The 26,972-nt window shown below is 30.3% G+C and overlaps 2 protein-coding genes across 4 annotated transcripts in view; both read left to right on the top strand.

The window, feature by feature from the left end:
* Positions 1-26,972, top strand: part of LOC124946480 (WW domain-binding protein 4) — a 42,374-nt gene that overhangs the window by 8,295 nt on the left and 7,107 nt on the right. The window contains exon 1 of one of the 2 annotated variants that reach the window (XM_047487234.1): positions 21,083-21,580. The exons of the other annotated variant lie outside the window; for it this stretch is intronic. The gene's annotated coding sequence lies outside the window, so the exon portion shown is untranslated. Of the gene's footprint in view, positions 1-21,082; positions 21,581-26,972 lie in introns of those variants that run through there. 2 annotated transcript variants of the gene reach the window in all.
* Positions 12-9,130, top strand: LOC124946493 (calmodulin-lysine N-methyltransferase). Of its 2 annotated transcripts, XR_007100099.1 has the most exons (3): positions 12-2,536; positions 4,591-5,585; positions 5,671-9,130. XR_007100099.1 is itself a non-coding variant. In XM_047487244.1 (2 exons), the coding sequence occupies exons 1-2, from the start codon at positions 1,901-1,903 to the stop codon at positions 4,948-4,950; spliced, it is 996 nt and encodes a 331-aa protein (XP_047343200.1). In that variant the 5' UTR covers positions 12-1,900; the 3' UTR covers positions 4,951-9,130. The 2 variants fall into 2 exon arrangements, 1 of the variants encoding a protein (XP_047343200.1); XM_047487244.1 differs by having other exon boundaries at positions 4,591-9,130.

The raw sequence follows: 26,972 nt of genomic DNA, 5'->3' as shown, positions 1-26,972 counted from the left end.
TCTCTCTCTCTCTCTCTCTCTCTCTCTGTGTGCGTGTTTGTGTGTGCACGTGCGCGCGTGCGTGCGTATGTGTGTGAATGTGACTTCAAAGTTATATTAAGTTACAGAGGGTTGATATCCTCCTAAGTAAAGTTCGACTAATTATTAGAGGCGTACCTACTCTTTCGAGAAGTTCGCTCGGAGCAACGTATTAATTTCAGGTCGCCGGCACGTTTTATCGAAGACTTTGGCCAAGATTTAAACGTTGCTTCGGCGACAGTTTAATGTCCACGAACATGGCTGGCACGATATTCGAGCTACGCGGCTTAGATTTTCAGTGCCAGTGGTAAAAGCAGACGCGTGACACGACTGCTACAGACATTGGTAAACGAACAATATTACTTTTTTCTTTTTTCCAAAAGCATGTTCTCTTGACACCTACTGTCGTGAAAAGTAACGAGAAAATTGACTTTGGTGGTGTTTCGTTTTGCTTTTTTTTTCCTTTTTTATTTGACACTACGATTCTTTTTCTTTTTTTTTTTTTCGATCGAATTTCGTCGAGAAGTTTTCTACGAAGGATTCAACGAGAAAAGTTCGCAAGGAGAATGCGATAAATAAGGAATTTTTTCAGAACTCAGGGAATCCGTTGGAATTTAAAGGGACATCAGAAGATTTACTTCGAAAGATATTTCTCACTTCGCATATAATTCTTCGACTTCCAACTTTACTTTTCTGCCATAGAATTTACCAAATATGCTTGTCACATTGAAATAGAAGTAATCATTCATCAATGAGTTTCTATGACACACACACACATACATATATACATACATACATACATACATACATATACATATATATATAAAATCACGAAGAAGAAATATAACAAAATAGGAGCGAATTATCGATCAGCCTAATTTTCGAAACTTTACACGATACCCAAAACATTTTTGTCTAAACTTTTGATCAGTAAAAAAGAAGATAAAAAAAAAAAAGAAAGTTTATCTAACTGTTAACAAATTATCCGTCAGGTAGGACATTAACACTCGAGATAATAAAACGAATTATTCGTGATTTTATCAAACTTTTAATAAGCAATTATCTCGCATTTTAATTAGGATTCAGGAGTTTTTAGGTGTGAATTTTTACATAAATTTAGGGAAAAGAAAGAGATGGAAGACAAAGAAAAAGAAGGAAGAAAATTTAGAGAGAAAAAGAGAGAGAGAGAGAGAGAGAAGAAAAAATGAGAAAAAAAGACAAAAAAAGAAGAGTGTGAAACGAGAAACAAAGTGACAGTTTCAGCCCACGAAGAGAAGATATAAAGAAGGAGAGAGAGAGAGAGAGAGAGACAGAGAGAGAGAGAGAGAGAGAGAGAGAGAGAAAGAGAGAGAGAAGAGATAGTGAAGAATAGGGTCGTAGTAGTCAGAAAAAGACAGAGTATACGAGAGCTCGTAAGAGTGAGCGAGATAGAACGAAAAGAGACGCGCAAGCGCCGATTCGCGGCGTGGAGAACGCTTGCCATCCGCGTGGCGCGAGTTAGAACTTGGCTTCGTGCTTTTAGTCTTGCCCCGTCCCTTCGTCCATCCTCGTCCTTACCCGTCTGCTTACTCTACGATCAACCCTCTAACTACCCTCTTTTCGTTCACGCGGGAAATTCACCCTCGTGCATCAAGAAAGCGTGCTACTCGGCTCTGTAAACGAGTTCATTCATTTATAAAAAAAAAATTATATCTTCGATTGGAAGTATGACGATTTTGTTACTGAGTGCCTGTTCATCCTATCGAAGACGAAATTTTACTTAAAAAAAAATTAAAAATAAATAAAAAAGAAACGATTGAAAAAGTGATTGGAAAGCTTTGTTGTCCAATCATTGAAAAGAATCTGTAATGCGATATTTTTTATAAATCAAAAAAGTAAAAAAATGTCGGAAGAATTATTATCCCATCGAGATTCGACGATTACAAGAAGAAATAATAAGTCAAATACAGCACAAAGAAGATGGCGTATCTTAGCAAAGGCTTTAACAGGCTCTTCGGATTATCAATCAGAATCAGATGAGGAGATTTCCGTACGACGTTTCACTAGTTTTGGCTTGCTTAAGCCGATACTGTTAGAGAATACTGTGACCGATTCTGACTCTTGTTGGTACGAGTATTCCGCCATGTTGGAGAACGAACTCTTTGAAGTTCAGATACGAAGGATAAACAAGAATTTTACTGCGAACGAACTGATTGGATTCAATAATACTGGGAATGTATGCGTTTGGCCATCCGAGGAGTGTCTCGCTTATTATCTGCTAAAGAATCGTGATATTTGTCGAAACAGAAGCGTTCTCGAGCTTGGTGGTGGGATGAGTTGTCTCGCTGGTATCCTCGTTGCAAAATACTGCAATCCCAGTGCGGTCACGCTCACCGACGGCAACGTTACCAGCGTCGATAACGTTCGTTGCATCGTCCTGAGGAACGACATGGCTGATTTTGTCGAGTGTGGGGTTCTTCAATGGGCTAGGGCTGCACGAGCTCTTAGGCAAGCTATCGCAAACAATTGCAATCGAAAGGTGATTATCTTCTCTCGAAAGGGTGCTACGAATTTTCGAGATCATTCCGATCGAACTACGTAAAGTTTTACGACGATCAATACGTTTAGTTTTATTGATCTCGATTGAATCGATTTCTCTTACATTAGTAAGACCGATTATTTGATATATGTCGATCGTAAAGTCGATCATAAAGTCAATCACGATATCGTATCGATAACGATATACTCATATTTGTTCTTTTATTTTTCTTTCTTTCTTTTTTTTTTTTTTTTTAATTTGCATGCTATTCTATTATGCATTTATTTACATTATTTCTCAATGATACTTTATCTTCTTATCCTATCTATTATTCTATATATTATGTAGTTTTTCTTTTGTATAATTTTTAAATGATATTTATTTGTTGTCTTTTAGTCCCATGCATGTCTATATTCTTATTTTTTAAACAATTTTATTGATTTTTTTTAATAATTTTGAATTAATATATTTTCTTGCCTTTTAATCGAACGTCCACGGCTATTGTTCCAACATGGATCATACTATTAGAGAGCAAATAAATTTCGAAACGCATGGTCGATGCCCTCGTGGCCGAATAACGCGATTCGTTGTGTGCCATTCTGACCGATGTTAACGTGATCGGCATCGACAATGTCAAGTGCACCCTTGTCTTCGACAATGCGCATACCAATTTCGTATAAGACCCGACGTAATGCATTCCCTGTCACGTTCGATGAATCATTTCGAACATCGTGCCTCGTTCGATAAAAAAATAACGAAGAGCTCTGAGGAACGAAACAAGGAAATTTTATAGTAAAAATAAAAATAAAAATATATATCATATATAAAGATAGAAATATATATTATAATAAAATATTTATGGAACAACATATATATAGATATATATTTATTTATTTATATTTCGTATATATATTTACAAAATTTATAATTAATTTATACAATGGGTTTAAGAAGACTAATCTATATTCGTTTGGTAGAATTTTAATAATCCTTTTTATTTGCATTTGTATTTTGTTCATTTATTTAATGATTATATTTTAGTTAATAATAATACGATCAATTTGTTTCGTGGAAATATACATTTATCGTTCGAATTAATAATAACGTTATTCCGTTAACAAGCAAGTCGAAAAACGTTTGTTCTATTATGCGAATCGATAGTTTACGAAGCTTTTATAAGTTCGGCTCATTCGTGAATACTAAATCTTGTACAGAACTTCCGGGTCGTTTTCTCTATCACAGACCAGACGGAACGCGCGTGAATAGCTATGTGGATGATGCACCATTCCAATGTTTCCGGCTAGACTTTAGTTCGACTTCCTGTGTAGATCGTACCGAGCCTCTCTCCTCGTATTTCCGGTTGTACTTAACGTTTAGCCTCTTTCCTTTTTCTTTTTTCTTTTATTCAATTTTTTATTTTTTTTCGAAGAATACATTCGTGACAATATCGAGTATCGAGTCTATTCATCAAATCGACGGCTTTTTCGTTCTACGTCTTTTTCCTAGCATTTTTTTCCTTTTTTCTTTTTTTTCTTTTTTTTTTTTTTTTTTTTTTTTAATTTGAAGAATATATTTTTAACAAAATTACACATCAACTCATAAGGATAGAATAATTAATAGCTTTTATCTGTGAAACTGGTATCTTTAAGATGGCGATAAAAAATATTCTTCGTTCATTTATTTATTTCTTTTTATCTTGGATATTTCCTCGAAGAAATCTCAAAGTTTATCATCTAATCCGCTCTCACTAGACTATCGTGTTTTGGATGTACAAATTAACATTAACATTTACTCTGTCCGCTTGTAAATGTTTCGTCAATATTACATAGATTCGATTGAAAAGATCTAGCATTTTCATCGAATGGTTTTAAATATATGCAGATACTCAAACCTTCTTTCAAAGAATCGTCTCTTTTATACTTCGATATTCGTTCGATCGTACGAATATCAACAAAATTCGATAGCACGTAACGTTCCTGTCGTTTATCGTGTTTTTCGAAATTTTCGTTTATTCTCGAGATTTTTTCTTTTTTTCTTTGATCCATTTTTATCAGGCACGCATCATCGAGGAGGAGGATGATCTACCAAGCAAGAAAAGGTCTTACGACGTGATCCTCTGCGCAGATTGTCTTTTCTTCGACGATGCCAGGCTTGACCTGGTCGAAACGATTTATGGTTGGCTTGCTGACGACGGTGTGGCCCTGGTGATAGCACCTAGACGTGGAACGACGTTTCAGAAATTCGCCGAAGCCGCGATCAAACGTAGTTTCATAGCCAGGCAGACCGAACGATACGACAGCGAGGTCTGGTCGAGACATCTGGAACTCTTGGATCAGAGCCAGGAATATTCAGCCGATTTGCATTATCCTGTTCTTCTGGAGCTCAGCAAGCAGAAAAAGACACCACCGGGATGATCGAGATCCATTGGGGATGAAGAGGACGACGACGATGACCTTGACGAGAGTATCAGCGAATGAAATCTCTTTTTTACTCTTTAAACAAAATGTCTTTTTTCTCAGTATTTCGTTGAAGTTGTTTGTCAAGTCAAGATCTATTGAGATAAACTAACATTGTTTATATTTTATGGCAACGACAAACGAATGGTGAATAATGAGAAAACTGTTAAAGAGTTCAAAGTTCAACGACGATCATCGAAAATTACATTCGAAGAGTACTTTGTCGAATCGTTTGGATTTTCGAGTAGAAACTCGAGAGAAAGTTTTCGTAGCACGGAGAAACGCGTAAAACCGAATGGCATCGTTGTTCAGCGTTAATAACGCGTTAGCCAAATTGACGATGCTCCATCGGCTTCCTAGCATCATCTTAAGACTTAGACGACGTTGAAGATGTTCTTGGAATACTATTCTCTATCTTTCTCTCTCTCTCTCTCTCTCTTTCTCTCTCTCTCTCTCTCTCTCTCTCTCTCTCTCTCTCTCTCTCTCTTTCTCCAAGTTACCTACTAAAGGCCATTTTCATTATGCTCGAAAATGCATCTCGTTCGTATACGAACGTGCACGTGGATCCTAAGTATAATATTTATACAACAAAGGTAACATTTAATCCTATTTAAATGAGAAAATATTAAAAAGTAATTAGTTAATTCTATAAAATAACTTTTTTCCATTGTTTAAAAGGAGTTTGGGAGATCATTGAGAGAATCGTATTCAACGTACCTGATTTTTCATAGAACGAAAAAGTCAGTGCTCCGATATCCCATTCTGTGACTGTAATTGTGTGTGCGTGTGTGCTGACAAGTTTCTGTATAACGTACGTATAAGATTTGAATAAATGTGTTGATGATATTGTGTGTGAGGTGTTGAACGGCGAGAAAAAAAAGAATACATAAGTTTTTATTAAATTCTTATTTATTTGTTTGCGAATTTTTTTGAAGATTAAAAAAAAAGAAAAGAAAAAAACCAACAAAACAAAACATCTTTATACAAAGTTTACATCGTTAATGACATTTCTCTGATTTTTCTTTTTCTTCCTTTCTTTTTTTTTTCTTTTTTTTTTTTTTTTTTTAGTAAAATCCCATTAACGATTTTTCGTTATTGAAATTTATTTATTAAAAAAAAAAAAAAAAACAAAAAAGAAAAAAAAAAGAAAAAAAAAAGAAAAAAAAAAAACGATGTCATCGAATCGAGGAAATAATAAGTCGAGGGTTCACATGGATCGCGGTTATTCAAGTTTAACATGGTCTCCCTTTATTTTCACGCACCATTACGGAATAACGTGTGTCTACTCACTGATCAAGAGTCTTTGAAAGCGATTCTATCTAAAAGAGAAAGGGGGGAGGGAGAGAGGGAGAGAAAGAAAGGGGAAGAGTTCTTTAACCACCCTTATATGAAGTCTATACTCTCCGTTGACAATGTGGACGATCATAGGATAAATTTTTTTCTCTCTCTCTCTCTCTCTCTCTCTTCCTCTCTTTTTTCTCTCCCTTGCTTTTGTCTGAAGAATTTTCGAAAAAGTCAGCGATATTGTGTTTACTATATTATCTCATCGTCGATATTTGAGATTGCTCGTTCGTTATCGCATTTTCGATAGAAAAGATCAACGTTACGTTGATGAAAGAAATAAAAGGAATGTCCGGATGCGGTTGACGGCCAGTACTGAAAATAAATACGAGCGAGAATACTTTCGGAGGATCGATTTAGTTCACCTCATTCTATGCTTTCCGCTCGATTATCATCCTTTTTTGGGAATTGGAGGAAACCGAAGGAACGTGCGAAAGGGATAAAAAAAAAAAAGAAAAAGAAAAAACGATCCTTCGATCGACTTGATCGAGCTGACAAAGCAGTCGTTGCTCCTTTACTCTCGACATCTTTCACGGTCGAACGAACAAGATTTAAAAGGCCAAAACCACGGTGACTTGACTACTGTCGTTAACCAGAAAACGTTGAAATAACGTTGTTGCGATGGTGAATAATGATAGAGAAAGTTGGGGAGAGAAAAAAAAACGCCAGATACTGAATGGCCAGAAACGATAAGTCGACCCCATCGTGATCCTACATCGATCAAACTCGACAAAATATATTCCTCTATTTTGCTTGACATATTATCACAAATATCACTATCTATATATGTATATAAGTATTTATTTAATTTATCTATATAGTCGATGATTCGTTGTATATCGTTTTGATTCTAATTTTATGTTTTATATATTTAATTCTATTTAAAGATAGATTTAAAATTGTTGTTTTCATTACCATTTTATTGTGCAATTTAATGATTCATTATTTTTATTCGAACGAATGAACATTTTATCTTATATGTATTTTTGTCTTGATAAAGTTGAAAAAAATTTTATTAATTTATTATCTGTTATATTTTGTAAGAAATGAAACAAATGATTTAGGGTTGTTTAAAATGATTGAGGGTCCAAAGCTCTTATAAAGAGTCTCCTTTAAAATTTTTCGAACTTTCATAAAGCGAAAAATTTAGAGAATTTTTTAGCGGCTACTATTTATAGAAATAGTTGATAAATAATATATCGAAGAATACAATATACATATTCGATCATGATTACAAATTTTAATATTCAAATTGCTTACTTATTATTATATAAGTATTATATGCGAGTTTCGTACTTGTAATGTTCTCTCTAATATTGTTATATATTACTACATATTATTAAATAGTCGGAAAAATAAGAAATTGCTCGCAAAGGGAATAAAGGGCAGTAATATTTTATCAATAACAACATTAAAAAATGTATGCAGCATTGTATGAATAGTTTTCCATTTCAATATTCTTATTACAAAACAATTATTATATTAATTGTAATACGAACAGAGTCAGAGTCGACATATTCCTATTCTAGTTATTAAGATACAAGCATAGAAGCATAAAAACGATAAGAATGGATGTTGAGAGATTTTTTTATTATATTGATTTATTTCACGAAGTAAAAGAAAAATGTTCGAATGTTCGAGGATGTGTTTGTCGTAAAAGAAAAAAAAATTGTTTGAAAGAAAGGTAAAGAAAGTTTGTATAGTTCGAGCAAGCCTTTTAGAGACAGAAAAGATAATTAAGTAAAAAGTCGTTCGTTGAAATGGTCTAATCTAACCCTAATCCTAATCGTTTCTTCTTTTCCTATATCTTATGCCTTTCCAACTCCAACGTCGTTACCTCGAAGGACCAATCTAGTTAAGTCTAGTCAAGACTACCAAACTTCCATTATCACGTACCTATGTATCCACAAACAGCGTCTATTATACAATACATGCATATGTAATATATATATATATATATATATATATATATATATATATATATTTGTGGTTATATCATATATTAAAGATTTTCTCGAATAATAAAATATTTTCAATTATTGACTGCGTAAAATATTTTTGAATCTACCCAACTAAAACGTATCTCATTCCACTAACATAACTTTTCTATATTTGAATTAGAATTAAGCCTAGAATTAGAATTAATGATTAACCCTTTAATGCGTGATTTATTGTTGTAGAAATTTTTCAGAAAAAAAAAAAAAAGAAAAAAAAAGAATATATATGTATATACCAACTATATGAAGAAAATATTAAAGGGAAAAAATAATTATAGATATCATAATGTTTTTTGTACAAAATTGAATAAAAAGCAAACTTGTAATAAATGGATTAATATATTTTATTTCTGCGACTATATACATTTAAGGATTAAATCGAGGCTAAATGCATTAAGAATGAAATCGAAGAGTCGTCGATTCGAACGTAGACTTAAAAGCGATTGAAATTGAAAGAGTTGAGCCAGGAGTTAAGTGTCTTTATCTCGTTGAAAGAAGCTAGAACGAAGAGATATCGGCAAGAGCACCGGCCATCGCTTTATCTCTTTCGGCACGTTTGCCAGGACCTGACGCAATCTCGAGTGCCGGCGAGCTTTCTAGCACTAGGTTAGATCGTGTCAGGTGCCGCGTCTCGAAGAGACATTTTAAGAGACGTTCATCTCGACCTTGCGCTCGTACTTCCGGTTCTTTACCGAGCTCAAAACGTTCCCTTTAATAACTACGTTTTATAGTGATCCACGAGACTCAAATAAATTGTAAACTGGTTAAATGGGAACATCAAGATTGTGATAATAGTGAAGGTGATATTATATGTACACAGAGCATGATGATTTTAATGAATAATTAATGATAATATAGAAGATATTTTTATCTAATTGATATATTATAATATATAATAAAAAAAATATAATCAGGATATATAAAAATTATATTTTAATATGACAGTCTAATAATATATTGAATGAGAATATAATTTGAAATAATAATATAATCGTTTAACTCTTTGAGGCACAGAAATTTTATCGAGTTTTAAATGAAACAAAATTGGTATATTTTTTAAATCCTACCATATTTTCATCATTTGCAATCAAATTAACCATTGATTTTTATTATAAAACTCGTTCCTCGCTTATAAAGAACTAATTTTTATAAAAATTAACTTACCTCTGCGATTTTTTACATGAAACTAAGAAAACAAAGTTGGTGCAATAAACATTCCGTATAACAATCGGTCAACCAGTAACTGCCTGTTGAATGTTGCCAACATAAGGAATACATTTGTAACATTGTTTGAAGACATTACCAACTGCTTTATATAAATGAGGTGCAATATAAACCTATGCACATGCAGCTACTGCAAGTTACTGCTATTGCAAGTTGGGACTAAAAATGTCCCACCATGCCGTGAAATACATCAAAAAGGTGGGATACTTTTAATCCCGCCGTGCCTCAAAGAATTAATAGATCAGAGAAATAAATAAAACGTAAAATTACGATGATAAAGAAAAATATTTAATTATCGATAAATCGTTTCCCACATGAGAATTCTTATGATAAAATCATCTAAATAGAATTTACATTTTAAATTGCACTTTTCCTTTTAATTAATTAACACGCCCTCAATGTGGCATGAGTTTATTTTTTTCTTTTTTTTTTTTTTTTTTTTATACCTATCTCATCTTTTTTCTAGTTTTTCTTAATACCTAGTGGTGAACTTTAATGATGTATAATATTTCAGTATTTCCATTCTATAATATATTTTGCAGCATCAATAATTAATTACTATGCGTCTAACGATTGTATTTGTTTCTACGTTCGACTTCTTATAATATAAATCTTTTATCTTTTTTTCTCTCATTATTTTATCTCATTCCGAGTTTTGAACAAATCCAAAATACTTTTTGATCGTTCACGAGAAACTTTAAAAGTGCTCGCACGTTGGAGATTAATATAAAACTTTTTATGAAACTGCTATCGGACTCTCTGCTTTAATTAAGAATACTTTAATTAAGAAATTTTATAAGAATGAAATAAAAATTGTTCATATCTAAAAATTTCATTCAAAAGCGTTTATTCTTTTGTGAATTATTCGTCGATTTTCCATAAAATACAACAAAAAGAAATGAAAGCTTTTTGATGAATGATAATGGTTTCGATTAACATTTGCTTTTCGTGACCGAGTTAAACGATTTCAGAGAAAATAAAAAGGGATGGATATCGAAGAAAATTGTATAGTCAACTTCTATACACTTACTACATTTATCCAATTATCCACACGCGATATGTTTATGAAAAAGAACGAAAGAAGAAGAAACAAAATTGTCGTTTAAATCTAAATTCCAACTACCATGCAAATCCAGAATTTGATTCGAAGTTATTGCCAGATTGAAGGTAGACTTGTGAAAGTTCTAATAAGATTCTGATAAAAAGTAAAAAGGAAAATCACTTGAACTCGAGTCCTTGAAAATGATAAAATAAAAATATAATATTCTTATAATTAATTATATAATTAATTAATACTTTTCTTGAAATTTTTTAACAATATTTAGTTTACTTCTTTGAGAGATTTTCTGTATCATTGTTACTGTTGTTGTTATTATTATTATTATTATTATTATTACTATTATTATTATTATTATTATATTTCTAGTGATTCCCGATTATTCTTTCGATAGAAAGGAAAAAAAAAATTTACTAACTACGAATTTATATGGTGTATCCTTGGTATACCCTTTCTCTTAATTGAGTATCATTAATGAGGGTATATGTTAGAAATTTATTACTGCCTGTAAGTATACCATACGTTGTTTATTCAGCAACGCAACGTAGCACAAGGCAACATGTCGTGCTCAACATTGACATATTGTGTATGTACAACGATGTACCTTATAATTAACAACGATCGTTTATACAAAAACAAACGTATATATAACAAAATGCTATCAGCGTTCGTTTTGATTTTATATAATATTGATATTTGACTATAAATTTTTACGCAAATCATGCGCTATATACATTAAACCTTAATTGCATGTGCAAAATTACAACATATTAATGTTTAATGTACCATGTAATGTACCTGTAATTATATTTTTCTTTAAATCTCGCAAATGAAATGATAATATAGTTTTATCATTATTTTCGTTTTAATATTTATATAAACGCTAGAATAAATTTATTTTCTCAAAAGTTTACTAAAGATAATAAATCATGCATTAAAGGAGGATTAAATAAAAATAAAGTATAAAGATACTAATATAGTTTGATTTTTAATGATTTGATTTGAAAGATAATCGATGTCGAAGCTAAAATCGAGAATGTAAAAAAAAAAAAGAGAACTTAATTTTATGATCTCGCATTTTTATTCGATTACCACCCAGTCAATTTAAACTCTACCTGTGGTGATTGGATTTTATTGAATCGGTCTCACAGTAGTATTATCTTATTCTATGAATTCTTCTTGAAAGTATTATAAGCTTTTCGTTGAAAATGGAAGGGTTCTCCGAAAAGTGTAGAGCTTTAACCGATAAGTCCTCTTATGCGGTCCATTTGCGACAAGTGCATCTCCATGCCTGTTGGTCAGAGAATACTATGAGATCCTTTTAGTTATATGACGTTCTTCCTGTTGTAATTCGTGGAAAAATAAATGTACATTTTTAACGACGTTGCGTAACGTCAGAAACGATTTCTGAATACTTCAATTTCTTTTTTCGAATATGAAAAAAAAGAAAGCAGTCAATTTCTCGTCGTAATCCCTAGAGAGAAATAATATAAGTTTTTAACGATATTGTTAAATATCGGAAACAATTTTCTAATAATTATCATTTCCTTTTTTCTAAATGTATTACAACGAACAGATTGAAAGAGTATAAAATGTCGAAGAGATATTCTTAATCTGATGTAGACGTTTTTCTGTGAAAAAATTTGCGAGGGATATTATTCTCATAATGCGAGACACAAAACGCAGGTTTGAAACTTTCTTAGCGAATACTGGACGTGAAACGTTAAACAAGACAAGGGAGAAATTTTATGGCCGACGGATTCGAGCTTTTAACGACCATCTTTTACAACATCTCTTGCGTATAAACAGTACTACGTAGTATAATGTACATCCTAAATAAAGATGTCGATGGAAATATCTGAGCCCTTGGCTATAAAGAAGTTAACAATTAGGCGATGAGAATGATCAATGAATGAATAGAGTGAACAATGAAAATGAAAATAAATCTTAATGTATGTCTTGGTTCAAATCTTTCTCTAAAAACGAATATGGTTATAATATTTTACGTATATATATATATATATTTTTTTTTTTTTGTGTTTTACATTTTATATTTATATAGAAAAGATATGTATTAAACATATAAAACGCGAAGAAAATAATTTAATTCTTTTTCGATGGAACACGATCGATTATACAATTTAAAACTACAATGTATTCATACGTCCGACAAAGATCACAATCGGGCAAAAACGTTGGATTTTATTTTATGTATAGATGGTTTATATTGTTTTTTCTTTTTTTTTTTTTTTTTTTTTGAGATAATATCGTGAGATTGGAACATCATCACGAAAGGTACTAGTCAACTAACATAGATAAAATCATGCCGATAGAACGTGTTCTGATCTGAAAATGATCTGAACATTAGGATAGTGAAATTCTTTAGACTAGAAGTGTAAAAGCGCCTGACAATCGTTTTGCTATGCAAATTGTTCGAGAAAAGCAGGTCAAGTAACTTGGAGTTTCTCGTTTGACGATCGAGATCGACGTCTCGCGGCGTGATTTAGGGAGCGCGCCACGTGTTGATAATATTTATCTTGACATCGAACCCGTTTAAACTCCCATACTCTTGTAAACGTTCGGCCGAGCGGGAAATTTTCCAGAAATAACATGAGTCGATCGTGAGGGGTCTCTTCGTAGATCGGCATGGAAGGTCGTGATTATTTTACGACTGTTTTTGTTTCGTCTTCTCGTCGATCGGAGCTTTTGTCGAAGGATCGACAAAATTGTTCATTCTGAACGACCCTTCCATTATTTCTCATCCATGCACGTATCCAATTTCGTTTCATTTATCTGATTCCTACGATAAATCTAATACCTTTGATAGTTTTTTTTAGAACCTTTTTATCGACTATTGGCAAGGGACTTCTTTATTTTTTTTTTTCCTTCTTTCTCTCATGAATATAAAAGAGAAAGAGAAAGAAAGAATTCAATAATGAAATTGTAAGATCAATTGTTTTTACATGTACGTCATTTAATTCGGATTATGAATGAATAATGTTAAAGGAAATGTCGAAAGTCATTCATCATATGTTGAACTTTTTATGTTTGCATTGATAATGTCGTTAAAGAAAAAAAAAGAAAAAAAAAGTATAATTATTGTTGAATTATTTATCGTGCCATGACAAGATGTTTTTCGAATGGACGTTCAAATATTTTTAGAATCTTTAAATATTTTTATTAAATATTCGATTTAACAGATTATCTTTTATTATTCAGTTCGATCGAATACAATAAATATAAACGTTTTCTTAAAAGAGAAAGGAAAATGCAAAATGCCTGTGCGTGCAGACAAATCATGATGATTAGATTCGCATCTATTTCGATCTAGAAAAGAGGTCGACCGATCGTAACAGATACCTTTCGACATTACCTGAAGATTCAGGCAGGGGTTTGACAATCGATTATGCAAATTCGAAGAAAAGCGAACGCGGCTGGTTTCGATTCCGTGGAAGAAGAGATTGCACCTTTGCTCGATCACATAAATCTTTTCCATCCTCGGCCGTTTTCCTAACGTTCTTTATGTAAATTCTTCTCTTCGTCCGAAAAATATTGCTACTAGGTCACATCTAAACTGTCTCTAATATATATGTGTATATATATATATATACATATTATATATAATATTTTAAGTACATTTCTAAAATCAAATTCATGTGACATGTAAAAATTGAGAAAATCTATAATATATACGTAATTACATTTACCGGATATTATTTATGTGAATGTTTAAATACGTTAAATACGACGATAGATATATACAATGTATGTATGTATACATATGTGAATAACAACATTCATGTATAATGCAAATGAACAAATATATATATACATATCCATATATGTAGATTTATATTGCTTCTGGTATTTTACATTATTATAACGTTTCGCTAATTCACAAGATAGAAACGGTCAACTCAAATAATACCGTTCTGTTGTTTACGGAGACAAACCATGCGCAATTTAAATCCACTCGATCATGTTACTGCAATCTCGTTATATTAATCTACGAGAGGTTTTGATGAAAACTCCAATGGATTTGAATTAAATCTTAATTGTAGGGTCTTGTTAAAAAGGAACGAAGTTAAAGGAACTTTAATCTACGAAGGATAGTCTTCAAGGATTAAGTTTATATTGATATATCAATCTTTTTACTTCCTTCGTTTTTCACTTAAAAATATTAATTCTCTAGAAGCGCAAAATATAATTGAAAGTTTATAAGGCCAAGGAGAAATGTAATAATTTGTAATTGAAATTTAAATTAACTAGGAGTTTGTGTCATGGGATCTTGGAAAAAATGATGTATGTAATAAGACTATATTGCTAGTCTCCATAAGTGGAAGGGTCACTGATGAAGTTAGGTCACAAAAAAGTTATTTACTTTATCTATTATATGCAAGGTGTTATGCACAGATGGTTAAATACGAAATTAAATTATATAACCATTGTAAACGTAAATAGAAATAGGATACATTATGTAATGATAATAAAGGATAAAGAATATAAGGTAAATCAGGAAGTAATGATTCACTCTTTTTTTTTTAAACTTCAGTACATTCTATATTTTATCTTTCTTCAAAGCAGAAAAATATATTTGTAAAAATAGATACATAGAGAAATTATAATATCAAAATAAATTAAAAAAATAATCCTAGATTTAAAAAAAAAAAAAAAGAAATTCCATTTTCGATGCACAAGGCCATCTCACTTAGACTGTAATATGAAATGACACGTGTCATGAACCAGGTAAAAAACAAAAAGGTTTTGTACAAAATAAAAGAAAAAGTTATTATTCGTACATAATTTCACCACAAGGATCACAAATTTAAAAGTGTTGAACTACCTTTGTGAAACCACTTAATGTATCTCATACATCGAATTTAATGGTCTTCTTTAGGAATACTACTTCCCATATCCGACGCATTCAGCATTATTTTCTTCCTCAAAACCTTCGGACTTTTGGATTGCAAAATTCAAAAAATTTACATTCGAAAATGAATCTTTCATAACATTTTTACGTTTCGGCTTGGCGGAATTTTTAACACATTTTGTTACTTTGGCGCTTGAAACTATTCAGTTTCCTATGTTTTCTAATTCGTTAAACTACACCTGATGACGTATTGGGGATTGAATTAAAGCATTGTGTCTGGCGTGTTTGTCAAGGATCTCTTTTTATTAATAGCTTGCGAAGAACCAGCTGAGCCAGATTTTGGTTCTTTATTTTTCTTCGTATCTTCTTCAATTATATGAGCCACATGTTGTTCCGATTGTTATTCTTCATTTAAGAAAGCGCATAATAGACATTCGCCATTAAAAATGATTAATGCAAAGAATAAAAATCCATCATTGTCGTAAGCAGTCAGATTTATATCGTAAGGATGTAACAACATATAATTTTGTGATAGGTCAATTATTCCAATTGATGACCCCGATCGATCAAAAAATTTATCTAATCTGAAAATCGTGGAGTAATAATTTACTTGTTTTTTTTTCTCGATAATTCTAATTTCTATATATCTCATCGTAGGAATATAAGCATGACCTTCAAATATTATATTAGTGCACTGTATTTAGGAAAAGTTATTATTTTTTTTGGTAAATCGTTAATAAATTATGATTTAAAGAGCAATCAGAAAACTTTTGAAAATATATATTCCATGTCTATATTACAAATAACTTACATAATTTCTTAATTGAAAATAAACAAAGAATACCGTTCATAAGTTTTATTAATAATCGTTAGGACCATAGTAGGATTATCTTATACTGAATTAATCTAAATAAAATTGTCCATCCTCGTAGGAAAGACTATAATATATTTCAGTAATAGAATAGAAATATTGTCTTTAAATTTTAAAGAATATATTAAATTAAATTAATAAATTTCTGAATGTTCCAAATAGTGTGTATTTAGGACGTGAATTAGTATCCTTGCTTAGTTTTATTGAAAGAATTGTCGCGCATGCGCATAATAAACAAGTTTCTTCCTCCTTCTCTCCCCCAGACAGAGAGAATAATATCATCTGTATCATGATATTGTCGACCTCCTCTCGACCCAACTGATAATATAGTCTTATTACATAATGTACCTATATGAAAAGAATTTTTTTAAAAAGTAACAAGCGGCGCGATAACGATTTCTTTTCGTACATATTGATAGACCAGAACGTATCATCAATAGCGCAACACGACCCAATATTCAGGCACTTTTTAATATGAAATGTAAACAACGCGATTTCCCTGGTGAATTTTAACAAGTTAGGAAAATTTGATAAATGTTTCCCAAGGACATCCTCCAAAATTTCCTTGATAAAATTTATTACATATAAACAATCTCGTCCATTACTTTTATTAATCATTGATGAATTCATTAAAACTGTTTCTTTTATTTTATTACAATGCAGTATAAAAAAATATATACGTTTGACAAAAGACAAGATATTTTTAACTTCGCGCATATCTTATCGATGTAGTCAATGTACGATCGAAAACTCCTGCGAAAATTCTTCGTGATATTTCATACATGAGATGCAGCGATTCTCTGATAACGCTTGTACAAAATTTCCATGTAAATAGTGTGAACTGTGAAAACGTTTACTTGTTTCGCATTTTATCAAGTAAATCAATTTTTATCTATCGTTTCGTCAAAATTTTCGAAAAGCCAGTTGATTTATGAATATCGATGAAAATTCGATTTAATAAGAAAATCATCATTTTTCTCATTTCGATCCAATATTCCTAATAATTTTTAAAATGAAATTAATTTTACCGGCCTTTGAAAATTTATTATGTATATATACATATAATAAGAACAGATATATATGTAATATAATAAACAAATGTAAATAGCGATATGCATATATACATATTTATATAGTTATACATGTATACGTATACACATGATATGCAAATTTGCACGAACGCGTATGTGTGTGTTTGGGTGCACGTATATATGTATATATTTATATAATTCTATTATTTAATAGTTTATAGTTTAGTGTGCTTTAGATCAATATTTAACAATCTTATATGAATATTATATTAAAGAGAGGGTTGTTATGGTATTTTTGCGAATTTGCAAGAACATTCCTGGAAAACTTTTGGATAATTTCTTACAAATTACTTTCCAATAACTTTCTTCGGTTTGATGCAAAGTAACAATTATCATTTTGTGACATATAAAAAGAAAAATTTAACGTGGTCCAATATTGAACCGTGGCCAATAGATTGAGAAACGCTGCTTCAGATGATGTACTAGTTTTTCCATAGACACTTTGTACTTTAAATTGTCTTTTAAGGATTTACGTACACCTAGGAAATTCACAAAATACTTTCCAAAAATATTTTTATTCGATACATATATATTAGTATTAACCTTTAAGAATATTTTCTGTAAATTTCATCAGAAAATTCCAAAAATTGACAAAGTTGAAGTTGACTCTACTGAGTTCAACATTACATACACTTTAAATTTTAAACACTGTTCTCTCAAAACTATATTTTTCAAATCGGTGCCAATGATATTTTGAAAATTTATTTGAATCAATTTGAATGAAATTTGACACGATTATTTCTCATATCATTATATAGTTTTTATTGTCATACAAACTTTTTTAAGAGCCATAGTTCCTTTTTTAATCAGTAAAAAAAATTACTGAAACATTTTATTGGAAATTGCATGGTAAATTCAATCATTTATATTTCTTTATTAAATGAAAATATTAAAAATCGGCTTCTTCAAGTTGAAAATTTTTAAATATACTTTAAGGGCTTTTTGTTTTTTTTTTTTCTTTTTTTTTCTTTTTGATAATACTCTAAAAACGATTTTGCTTGATTTAACATCGATAACTCCAAGAAGATTGTTTTAATATTTTTGTTGGAAAATATAATTTAAAATACCACATATATTTAATGACTTTTTATTAACGAGATAAGTTACATACAGAAAGAAAAATCATAAAATGATTTTTTTTTAATCTTTTAGGTATATATAACCCATTAAGATGAGTCTATGAGTGTAGAATTTCTTTTAGTGAAAAATGATATGTTCAATTGTCAGAGATATATACTTTGTAGAAGTCACAAGATGGGAGTTTTTCTTTCAAAAGAAATGAAGCAATCAACTGATACACGAGTAAAGCGTATCCTATCGTGATTCTTCAGATTACAATCTAATCGATTTGTATATTTTTTTCTCTTATTTTACATTGTTATAAAGTTTATCGGTTATTTTATATATACGCTTAAAATTTTTTTTATTTTCTGTGCCATTTATTATATTATATTATTATTTCATTATTATATTATTTATTATTTCATATACCGCTTTTATTTCTTCGATAACAATGATAATAAAAATAAATTACTATATGTATATAATTAAATTGTAAAACGTTTACTCGATCGTACTGTTTTAATTTACAATTCGTGCTCACGTTCGTTAATTGAAATCGTTAACTACAGTCTTTCACGAAAATTAACCCTTAGAATAGCTGATTCGACTCTTACGAAAATACTATTAGAAAAGAGGCAATGGCACGTAACGAGATCAACACCAAGACAACACAGATATATACGTTGGTATGGTATTCTAACGAAAAAGATACCGCTTTGTTTCTAATTTTACCTCGAGCCGATTATAAACTCACATACTTTTCTCTTCTCTTGCGTTTCCTAATTCGGCTCGAATTCGTTTGCTTACTTTATATCGATCGAATTCGGTCTAAGTCGAGTCTCTGTAAAGAAACGTTTTTGTATTTTCCAAAAATGTAAATTCGTTTTTAATAACGATTCAACGTTAATGATCGTCTACGATTATTGTATTTATTGAAATTAACCAAATCAACAATAATTATCTTAACGAATGTGTATTGCTGATAATAAATTTTTAGTTATCATAACATTTATCATTATAGCGTTTTCTAAATATGGAAATACATTTAATTGATCGTCTGATTGGGGCAATCAAAATCATTAAGTTTTTGATAATTAAATAATCTCGTTATACGCAATTTTTTAATTAATAAATTACCATATATTAATCTTTTCTCCTTCCCCCCCCCCCCCCCCCCCCCCTAAAGGCAATCTGTCGAATTAGCGACAAAATGTAGCTATTTGTCTTAGAAAAAAATGCGGTTAACACGTTCTTTATGAAAACGTACGTGCAATATCTCATTTTCTTTCGCGAGAAACCAGAATATCTTTGTATATAAGCTATTATATATGAAATTCAGACTTCACACACATATACACAAACACATACATATACACACTTGACCCTCTCTTACTTCTCTTTGTAATACTTTCTTTATACGTTATTAAAGATATATATCATTTTAATTAAAATTTATTTAAATTTACCTTTTATTTAAGCAGTCGAATTTAAGAAAAAAGAATTATTATTTTCATGTGAAACGAATTCTTCTCTTTCTCTTTCTTTTTCTTTTTATGTTACAAAATAAATAGGTGGCGTAAAAAGATTATAGAAATTGGTTTGTAATTTGAAGACTCTCAAGATCAACATACGTTTGCAAGTATTCGAAGCCGATATGGATTAAATGTAGTATGCGAGGAGTACATAATATGTATGTAGAAGAAGGTATTAGAGATTAGAGATACACGTAATATTCGACTATAAAATATAGCGATAACGACAGAACTTTTAAAATGAATTTTGAACGTGTTCGAAGGCAAACAAATGAATCACGAAATCATGATCTTTCGATGAATCATTCATAATCGTTATCAATAGCTAATGATGAGCAACAGTGCATACTGATTGATCGCAGTTGAATCTCAAGCTTCCAATTATCTTGAATATAAATGAACAATTGTCAACCTTTACATTCATTGTATTAATTTCACGCATAATTTAAATAATATTTAAAATTCAAATTAATATTTTTTGTTAATAATTAATTAGTTAATGTTAAATAATATCTAATAATCATCATATGTGATATTTTAGAGGACAATTGAAAAAGGGGTTATTAAAATTTTGTTAATATTTTAAATATGCGAATTTTTATATCACTGGTCATTGTGTATTTGCGTATGTAAATGAATAAGATATTCTTTTCTTTTTTTCTTTACTTTTTACGTTGGATATTCTCCTTTTTTTTCTACCGGTTTCATTCTTTGAGAACGTTTTCGAACACAGAAATGCTTTCGTTATGTTATCTTTATAACGTTTGTCTCTTTATCCATTAAAAAAATATGTGTTTTCTGGTGATATGTATTTTTAACAAAATCATACTGACGAAATCGGTCGAATAAATCTTTCAATAGAGATTACTCTTTTCTTCATATTTAAAACAACTTTTTAAAGATTCCGGAAGTCCTTTGAACCAAAAGACATTGAAAATAATGATCTTTTAAAAAGATGATCTTTTAAATTTACGATATGTCTTGTTATTTATTAAAAAAAAAAAAATAAAAGAATAAAAAAAAATAAAAAAAAAATAAAAATAAAAATAAAAATAAAAATACTCTGTATATCAAGAATAAAAAATCATCTACGTAATAGCACACACTAGTACATGCAATCGATGATAGATTCAGAGAAATATTCCGTCCCATTAATTGTCCGGTATATAAATCAACAAGCAAATTGGATTACGAGTCGGCGCATCATTCATTAGTGACGTAACTCTATAAAACTTCAGCGTTAGCTTTAGTCTGTCGTTAACACTCACGGTATTTCATTCAACTGCTTTTGTTCCGGCCAAAAGCCGGCTTTTTTTCTTTTTTCTTATTTTTTCTTTTTCTATCCACTATCCCGGCTGCCGTCGGTAAACTGCTTTCAGCATATAAATATCTTTATATATCATGAGCCGGTTGTCAGAAGCAAGCCTCGTGTAGTAGCCGGTTAGGAAGAGAATCGTGTTAGAACACGTGAATTCGGTCGTTGAAGAAGAAAAAAAGAAAGGCGAAAAAGACAACAAGAGAAGCACTTTTGATTCTAATCTTGGTAATAATAAACTATTTTTTTCATTCTTATATAACGTTCAAAAAGAATATTATTATGTGTTAACGACAATATAATGCGTTTTACGATATAAATAAAGTGAGTTAATCGATAATGAATTCGGTCTTATGAAAACAAAAGTATCATTCCTACGTATCATACAATAATAATAAAAAAAAAGTTTTTCATATTGTTAATTCTTTTTCTTATTGAATATAATATGAAACTTATAAGAATGCGTTTTCGAATGATCATATATGAAACATTAATTTTTGAATATGAATTAATAAGTAAATAGTTTTGTAATAAAAAAAAGGAAAATTAATAAGAAACACATATACTTGTGTAACTTTAAAGTTATATAGAGTCATAGTGAGTTGAAGCAAAACAAAACGAAAAATATTGAACGAAGTATCTTTTTTTCAAAGATTGACGCCCACTTCAAAATAAATAAAAAATATTGCAAGAAAGAGTACGATTCAAAGAAAATCTACTTCAATTCATTCTCTCTCTCTCTCTCTCTCTCTTTTTTTTCCTCTCTCTCGACGGATAGCAATCATCCGATCCACTTTTTTACTCCGTAATCCCGGAAAACTCGTTTGAATCATCGTCCTACTTTTTCCCCGTAGATTTGCCATGCGGATGACAAAATTTAAATCGGAATAAATTTTCGAGTTAGATGCGAACGTATAACGCCATGAGCTAGTGCTTGTGTTCCCTCCATCGTTCGAAAATTTCCGTGTGAACGAACGAACTCTCTTGTGATCGTGAATATTTTGTTATTAGTTGGGACACGTTCGAATTCGACGATATTAATTTGAATCGTTTCTGTGAACTTTGTTTTTATATAGGTATTTTTCGTATTTGATGATTGGAAATATTTTCAATAATGAATTTATTGTTAGTTTTACTGTGTGAGTCATTGTTATGCGATATATTCATATCCTATTAAAGTGTAATGAAATAAATTTATTTGGTTGGCTCGGCAATTAATATTGGATTTTACAGTATTTAATGTTTAAATGAATAACATTGTATTCAATATTTTTTTATAAAAAACATCAACATTATTTAACGATCCGATCAATAAAATAATCATCGTTTTTTTAATCTCAGTCCACGCGCACGTTGGACGAAGAACAACAGCTCGATATCGCACAAATATTATGCTTTTGTTTGTTTGTTTGTTTATTTATTTATTTATTTTTTTTCATTCTTTTTTCTTATTTTTATTTCAATGAATGCCTGAATTATTATCTATTTACTTATGCAAGTGAGATAGAGATAAAAAAATAAGAATAAGAAGAAGTTAGTCGAACGAACGTTATAATTGGATGCAAGCCAATTGTCTCGGCTGAATATTTGTTTCTTGGAAGACTTCTCATAAAAACTGCATAAAACGATTTAGTATGAGTTCTCTTCAACCATTTTTCATTCATGATAGCCACAATTTTCACGGCTCGATTTTGTCACACATTCACAGTATATCGCGTTTCGTTTGATTCCATCACGAAAAAGAACATAAACTTAACTCGATACTTGGAACGTTCCTTTAAAGGGCAATTTTATGAGCTTTCTAGATCATTTACGTTTTAATCTCGTTATTTTCTATTTAAAATTGCGATATAAAAAAAAAATATATATATATATATATATATATATATATATATATATAAACGAAATCGATTTAAATCCGATTATAAGAAAATGTATAATTTAACAAATGATTATGGCAATTCGAGAAGATTAGTATAATGCTCCTATGAAAAATAACGTAACAACGTAATGTGCGAATTATGATAAACGATGACATTGTTATCGTCAACGAATTATTCTCTTTATTCGCATTTATAGTTTCCCGTACATTAACGCTACATATCTGGGTCAATTTTTAACATTACTACATCGTTTCCTTTCTATCTTGAAATTGATAGCCTTCATTGAACAGTAACGTAACATGCTGAATTTGAGAAAAAATTTTTTGGCAATATCTTTGAGGGTTGACTCGTTTCTTATCTACCCTCCTTTTTCTCTCTCTCTCTCTCTCTCTCTCTCTCTCTCTCTTTCTCTTTCTCACGGGAGCTATTACGTTGCTTTTTTCTAAGAGAAAAAAAATATTCTGTACACCATGGCCCTCTTTTTTTATCCCCTTAGAACCGTTTCTGTCAGCGAAGATAAATCGAGAGATTTACGATAACGAAGGCCAGCATCCAAATCGAAAAAAAGAACTTGGCGTGAGAAAAAAAGGAGCTTAATAATATGTTGTCTTTATAGTGATAATAGATACAACAAAAAGAAAAGAGAGATGGATACATGTCTATTAAAAAAAAAAAAAAAACAAACAAACAAACAAACAAACAAACAAACAAACAAACATTTTCTAAGATTTGTAAAACTAAATAATTAAATAAATCAGAAAATAAGATTAGACAAATATTAGTCGACAATACTTTTTCGTTCTGATTCATGATCCCTCAACTTTGTATTCGTTTATATTAATATACACGAAGAACATTAAACCAGCCAATCTCTGCGTCCTTCTACAGAATTCAGAGGTCTCGAGAGGAAAGTTCTATCTAAGACAGAATTAATTATTCCTCATTAATATCTGTACTCGACGGACACGCGCGACGTCCTTGCATTATGGAGACAGTTTGATACAAAAGTATTATAGTATTCCGACATTGTTTAAGATTCTCTCTTTCTATCTCTATCTCTATCGATCTTAAGTTTTCTATCATAACAGTATACTAAAATCCAAATGAAATATATCAGTGTTTTTATTTACATTTAATTGAAATAAAGAAGAGAAATAGAAAAAGAGAAAAATTGAATTAAAGCATTAAAGTTACGAAGGATAAAAGAAAAAGAAAACAATAAAAGGAGAAATTTAAGAATAGAAATAAAATTAAATTGAATAAAATGTATTTAATTGATCATAGTTATATTAAAAATCTATTAGAATAAATGTAATTAAATATCGAAAAGATTATTGAATTTAACAAATAAAAAACATGATTTATAAAAAGAAATTGAAAGAAAGTAGAGTTATTATATATACGTTTGATAAGTAAATTAATGGGAATTGAGTGATAATATTCATCGCAGTAGAGTTATCCATATGAAATTCTATTTTTCGATATTAAATCTTTTAGCGAAATTAATGCATGAAGGACGAAATAACGGAAACGATTATCGTTCAATGGTCGGTGTCCGAGAGATCAAGATAAAATTTATCGAGGTATATTTTGTCCGAATCCTCAACAGTTTGGAACGGTCGACAAAGGGTACGTCCAACAAAAACGATAGTCTAACAGCTGTCTCTTCTCACGTGAATCGAACATGGTTGGTTGCGAATAAAATATAATAAATAAATTTAAAAATTAATTAGCAAAAAAGGCTTTTGCAGGAAACGTTAGCTGAATTTTCTCTCAATTACTTTTTTTTTATCTAACTCTGTATATATTTTTTTTAAGTGTCTAAATATATTGAGTCATTTAAAGGTCCATTTATATGTGTCGTAGCCATTCCGTGTCTCGGCCATGCACCAGACGCGAATTGGTTACTATAAGTTTTATATTTAACAGTTTATACATTATAAAAACCTTAATTCAATAAATTTTAACGTTAGTAAAATATCTAATCAAATATATAATATTTCTAATTCAATAATATATAGTATAATTATATTATTATTTATTATATTTAGTAATATATAATTTATATGTATATATATACATATAATTTTAATTTATATATTAAATAATAAAAATATATATATTATAAATTTGAACTCTAACGAGTTTGCCACAATCAATTATTCAGATTGATACGATTCTTTGATGATATATTTCTTGTAAAGTCGAAGGTCAGAAACTAACGTGAAAATGGATAGTCACTGTATATCTATGCTTTGATTAATAACTATATCTCTATAGGACGCATAAGCGACTTGCGATATCAACGAAATGATCGATGATGAAAATCTGTTTGCAAAAGTGCAGCGAATTCATCGATCAACTTCTTTATTATCACAACTGTTCGTAGATAAGTTCTTGAAATGTCAATAATATTTCAAGACGTATTTTACGCATTTTCTTTTTTTTTAACTGGAAACGTACAAATTTTCTTTCAATGTTAAACAATTTCAACAAGTTCGATAATTTTTATTAAAGATTAAATATAATTATGGTTAATGTAAAAGAAATATTACGTTCGATCAATATTTTAATTATTGTTTTACTTCGAAGAAGTTTAGGGCACTTAAATAACATTATGTATCGTTAAACGAACGCTCGAGTTGACTAGGAGCCAAGCTGTAACGACACACCAAAGTCTGGCTCGTTTGCGACCTTGTTAGAAACCTTATGATAGACCGCCAATAGTACACTTAACAAGGTTAGTATATCTACTTCGTTAATCGGTCGCGCTCTGTGTACAACTTTAACGTCTTGTTATAAACGGATTTCAGTAAATATAAGTATTGATAAACCATGAAAGATCGTATTAAGTTACTATCGTTAAAATAACTATGAATAATAATTTATCGAATTAAACAAGATAATTTTTATATAAATACTTTCAAAAATATCTGTTATATTGAAACAAAAAAAAAAAAAAAAAAAAAAAAAAAGAAGGATAACAAAGATTAATTTAGAGAAAATTTATTAAACGTTCTTGAAAAGCTTTTCTTGTTCACTAATTTTCTTACGCTTGCTCCATCGTTAAAAATGAATGAAATTTCTCTCTTCCATTCCCTCATTATTTGAAACGTATTCGTTTGGATTATGAAAGACAAATAAAAAAACTTTCTAATGATAAGTTACGTCCTGGAACGCTTCGGGTGCATCCACGTGGATGCACTTTCTTTACTGACAGAATTCTTTCGTACGATTTACTTTACGACATTACGAACTTATTCTTGTGCTTTATTGTAAATATACATATGTGTATACACGCGTCCGCACGTGCGCACACTTATGTAGTATTGTTTCTTTTCTTAATTTTTTTAATTCGAAACATGAAAATTAAGAAAATTATCTTATACATTTAATATTTATTAAATTAATTTATTTAAATGGATTCAAGAATCTTTTGTAATTTTTCTTATGTTATAAACGATAAGATCACTAAGTAGTTCGACAAAAGACTTTTGGCATGTGGTATGCCAAGTCGAATAGCCAGAAGATTCTATTTTATTACCCTTATTATCGCGTATTTGACCTGCGTGGGAAATGTGACGTGGCTCTCTCGCCTTTTGACAAGCAAAGGGACGATGCAAATTGCATCGAGGAATCACAACCGTCCCAAGACCGAGCTCTATTAATAATAGACCGTATTAATAGTGGCACGGTTCTATAGATAGTGTCATCAGGTACCTAGCCTAGCAAGCTAG

The sequence above is a fragment of the Vespa velutina genome, chromosome 1 (assembly GCF_912470025.1).
Source record: "Vespa velutina chromosome 1, iVesVel2.1, whole genome shotgun sequence".
NCBI classification, from domain to species: domain Eukaryota; kingdom Metazoa; phylum Arthropoda; class Insecta; order Hymenoptera; family Vespidae; genus Vespa; species Vespa velutina.
This window is presented reverse-complemented; position numbering and strand designations above follow the sequence as displayed.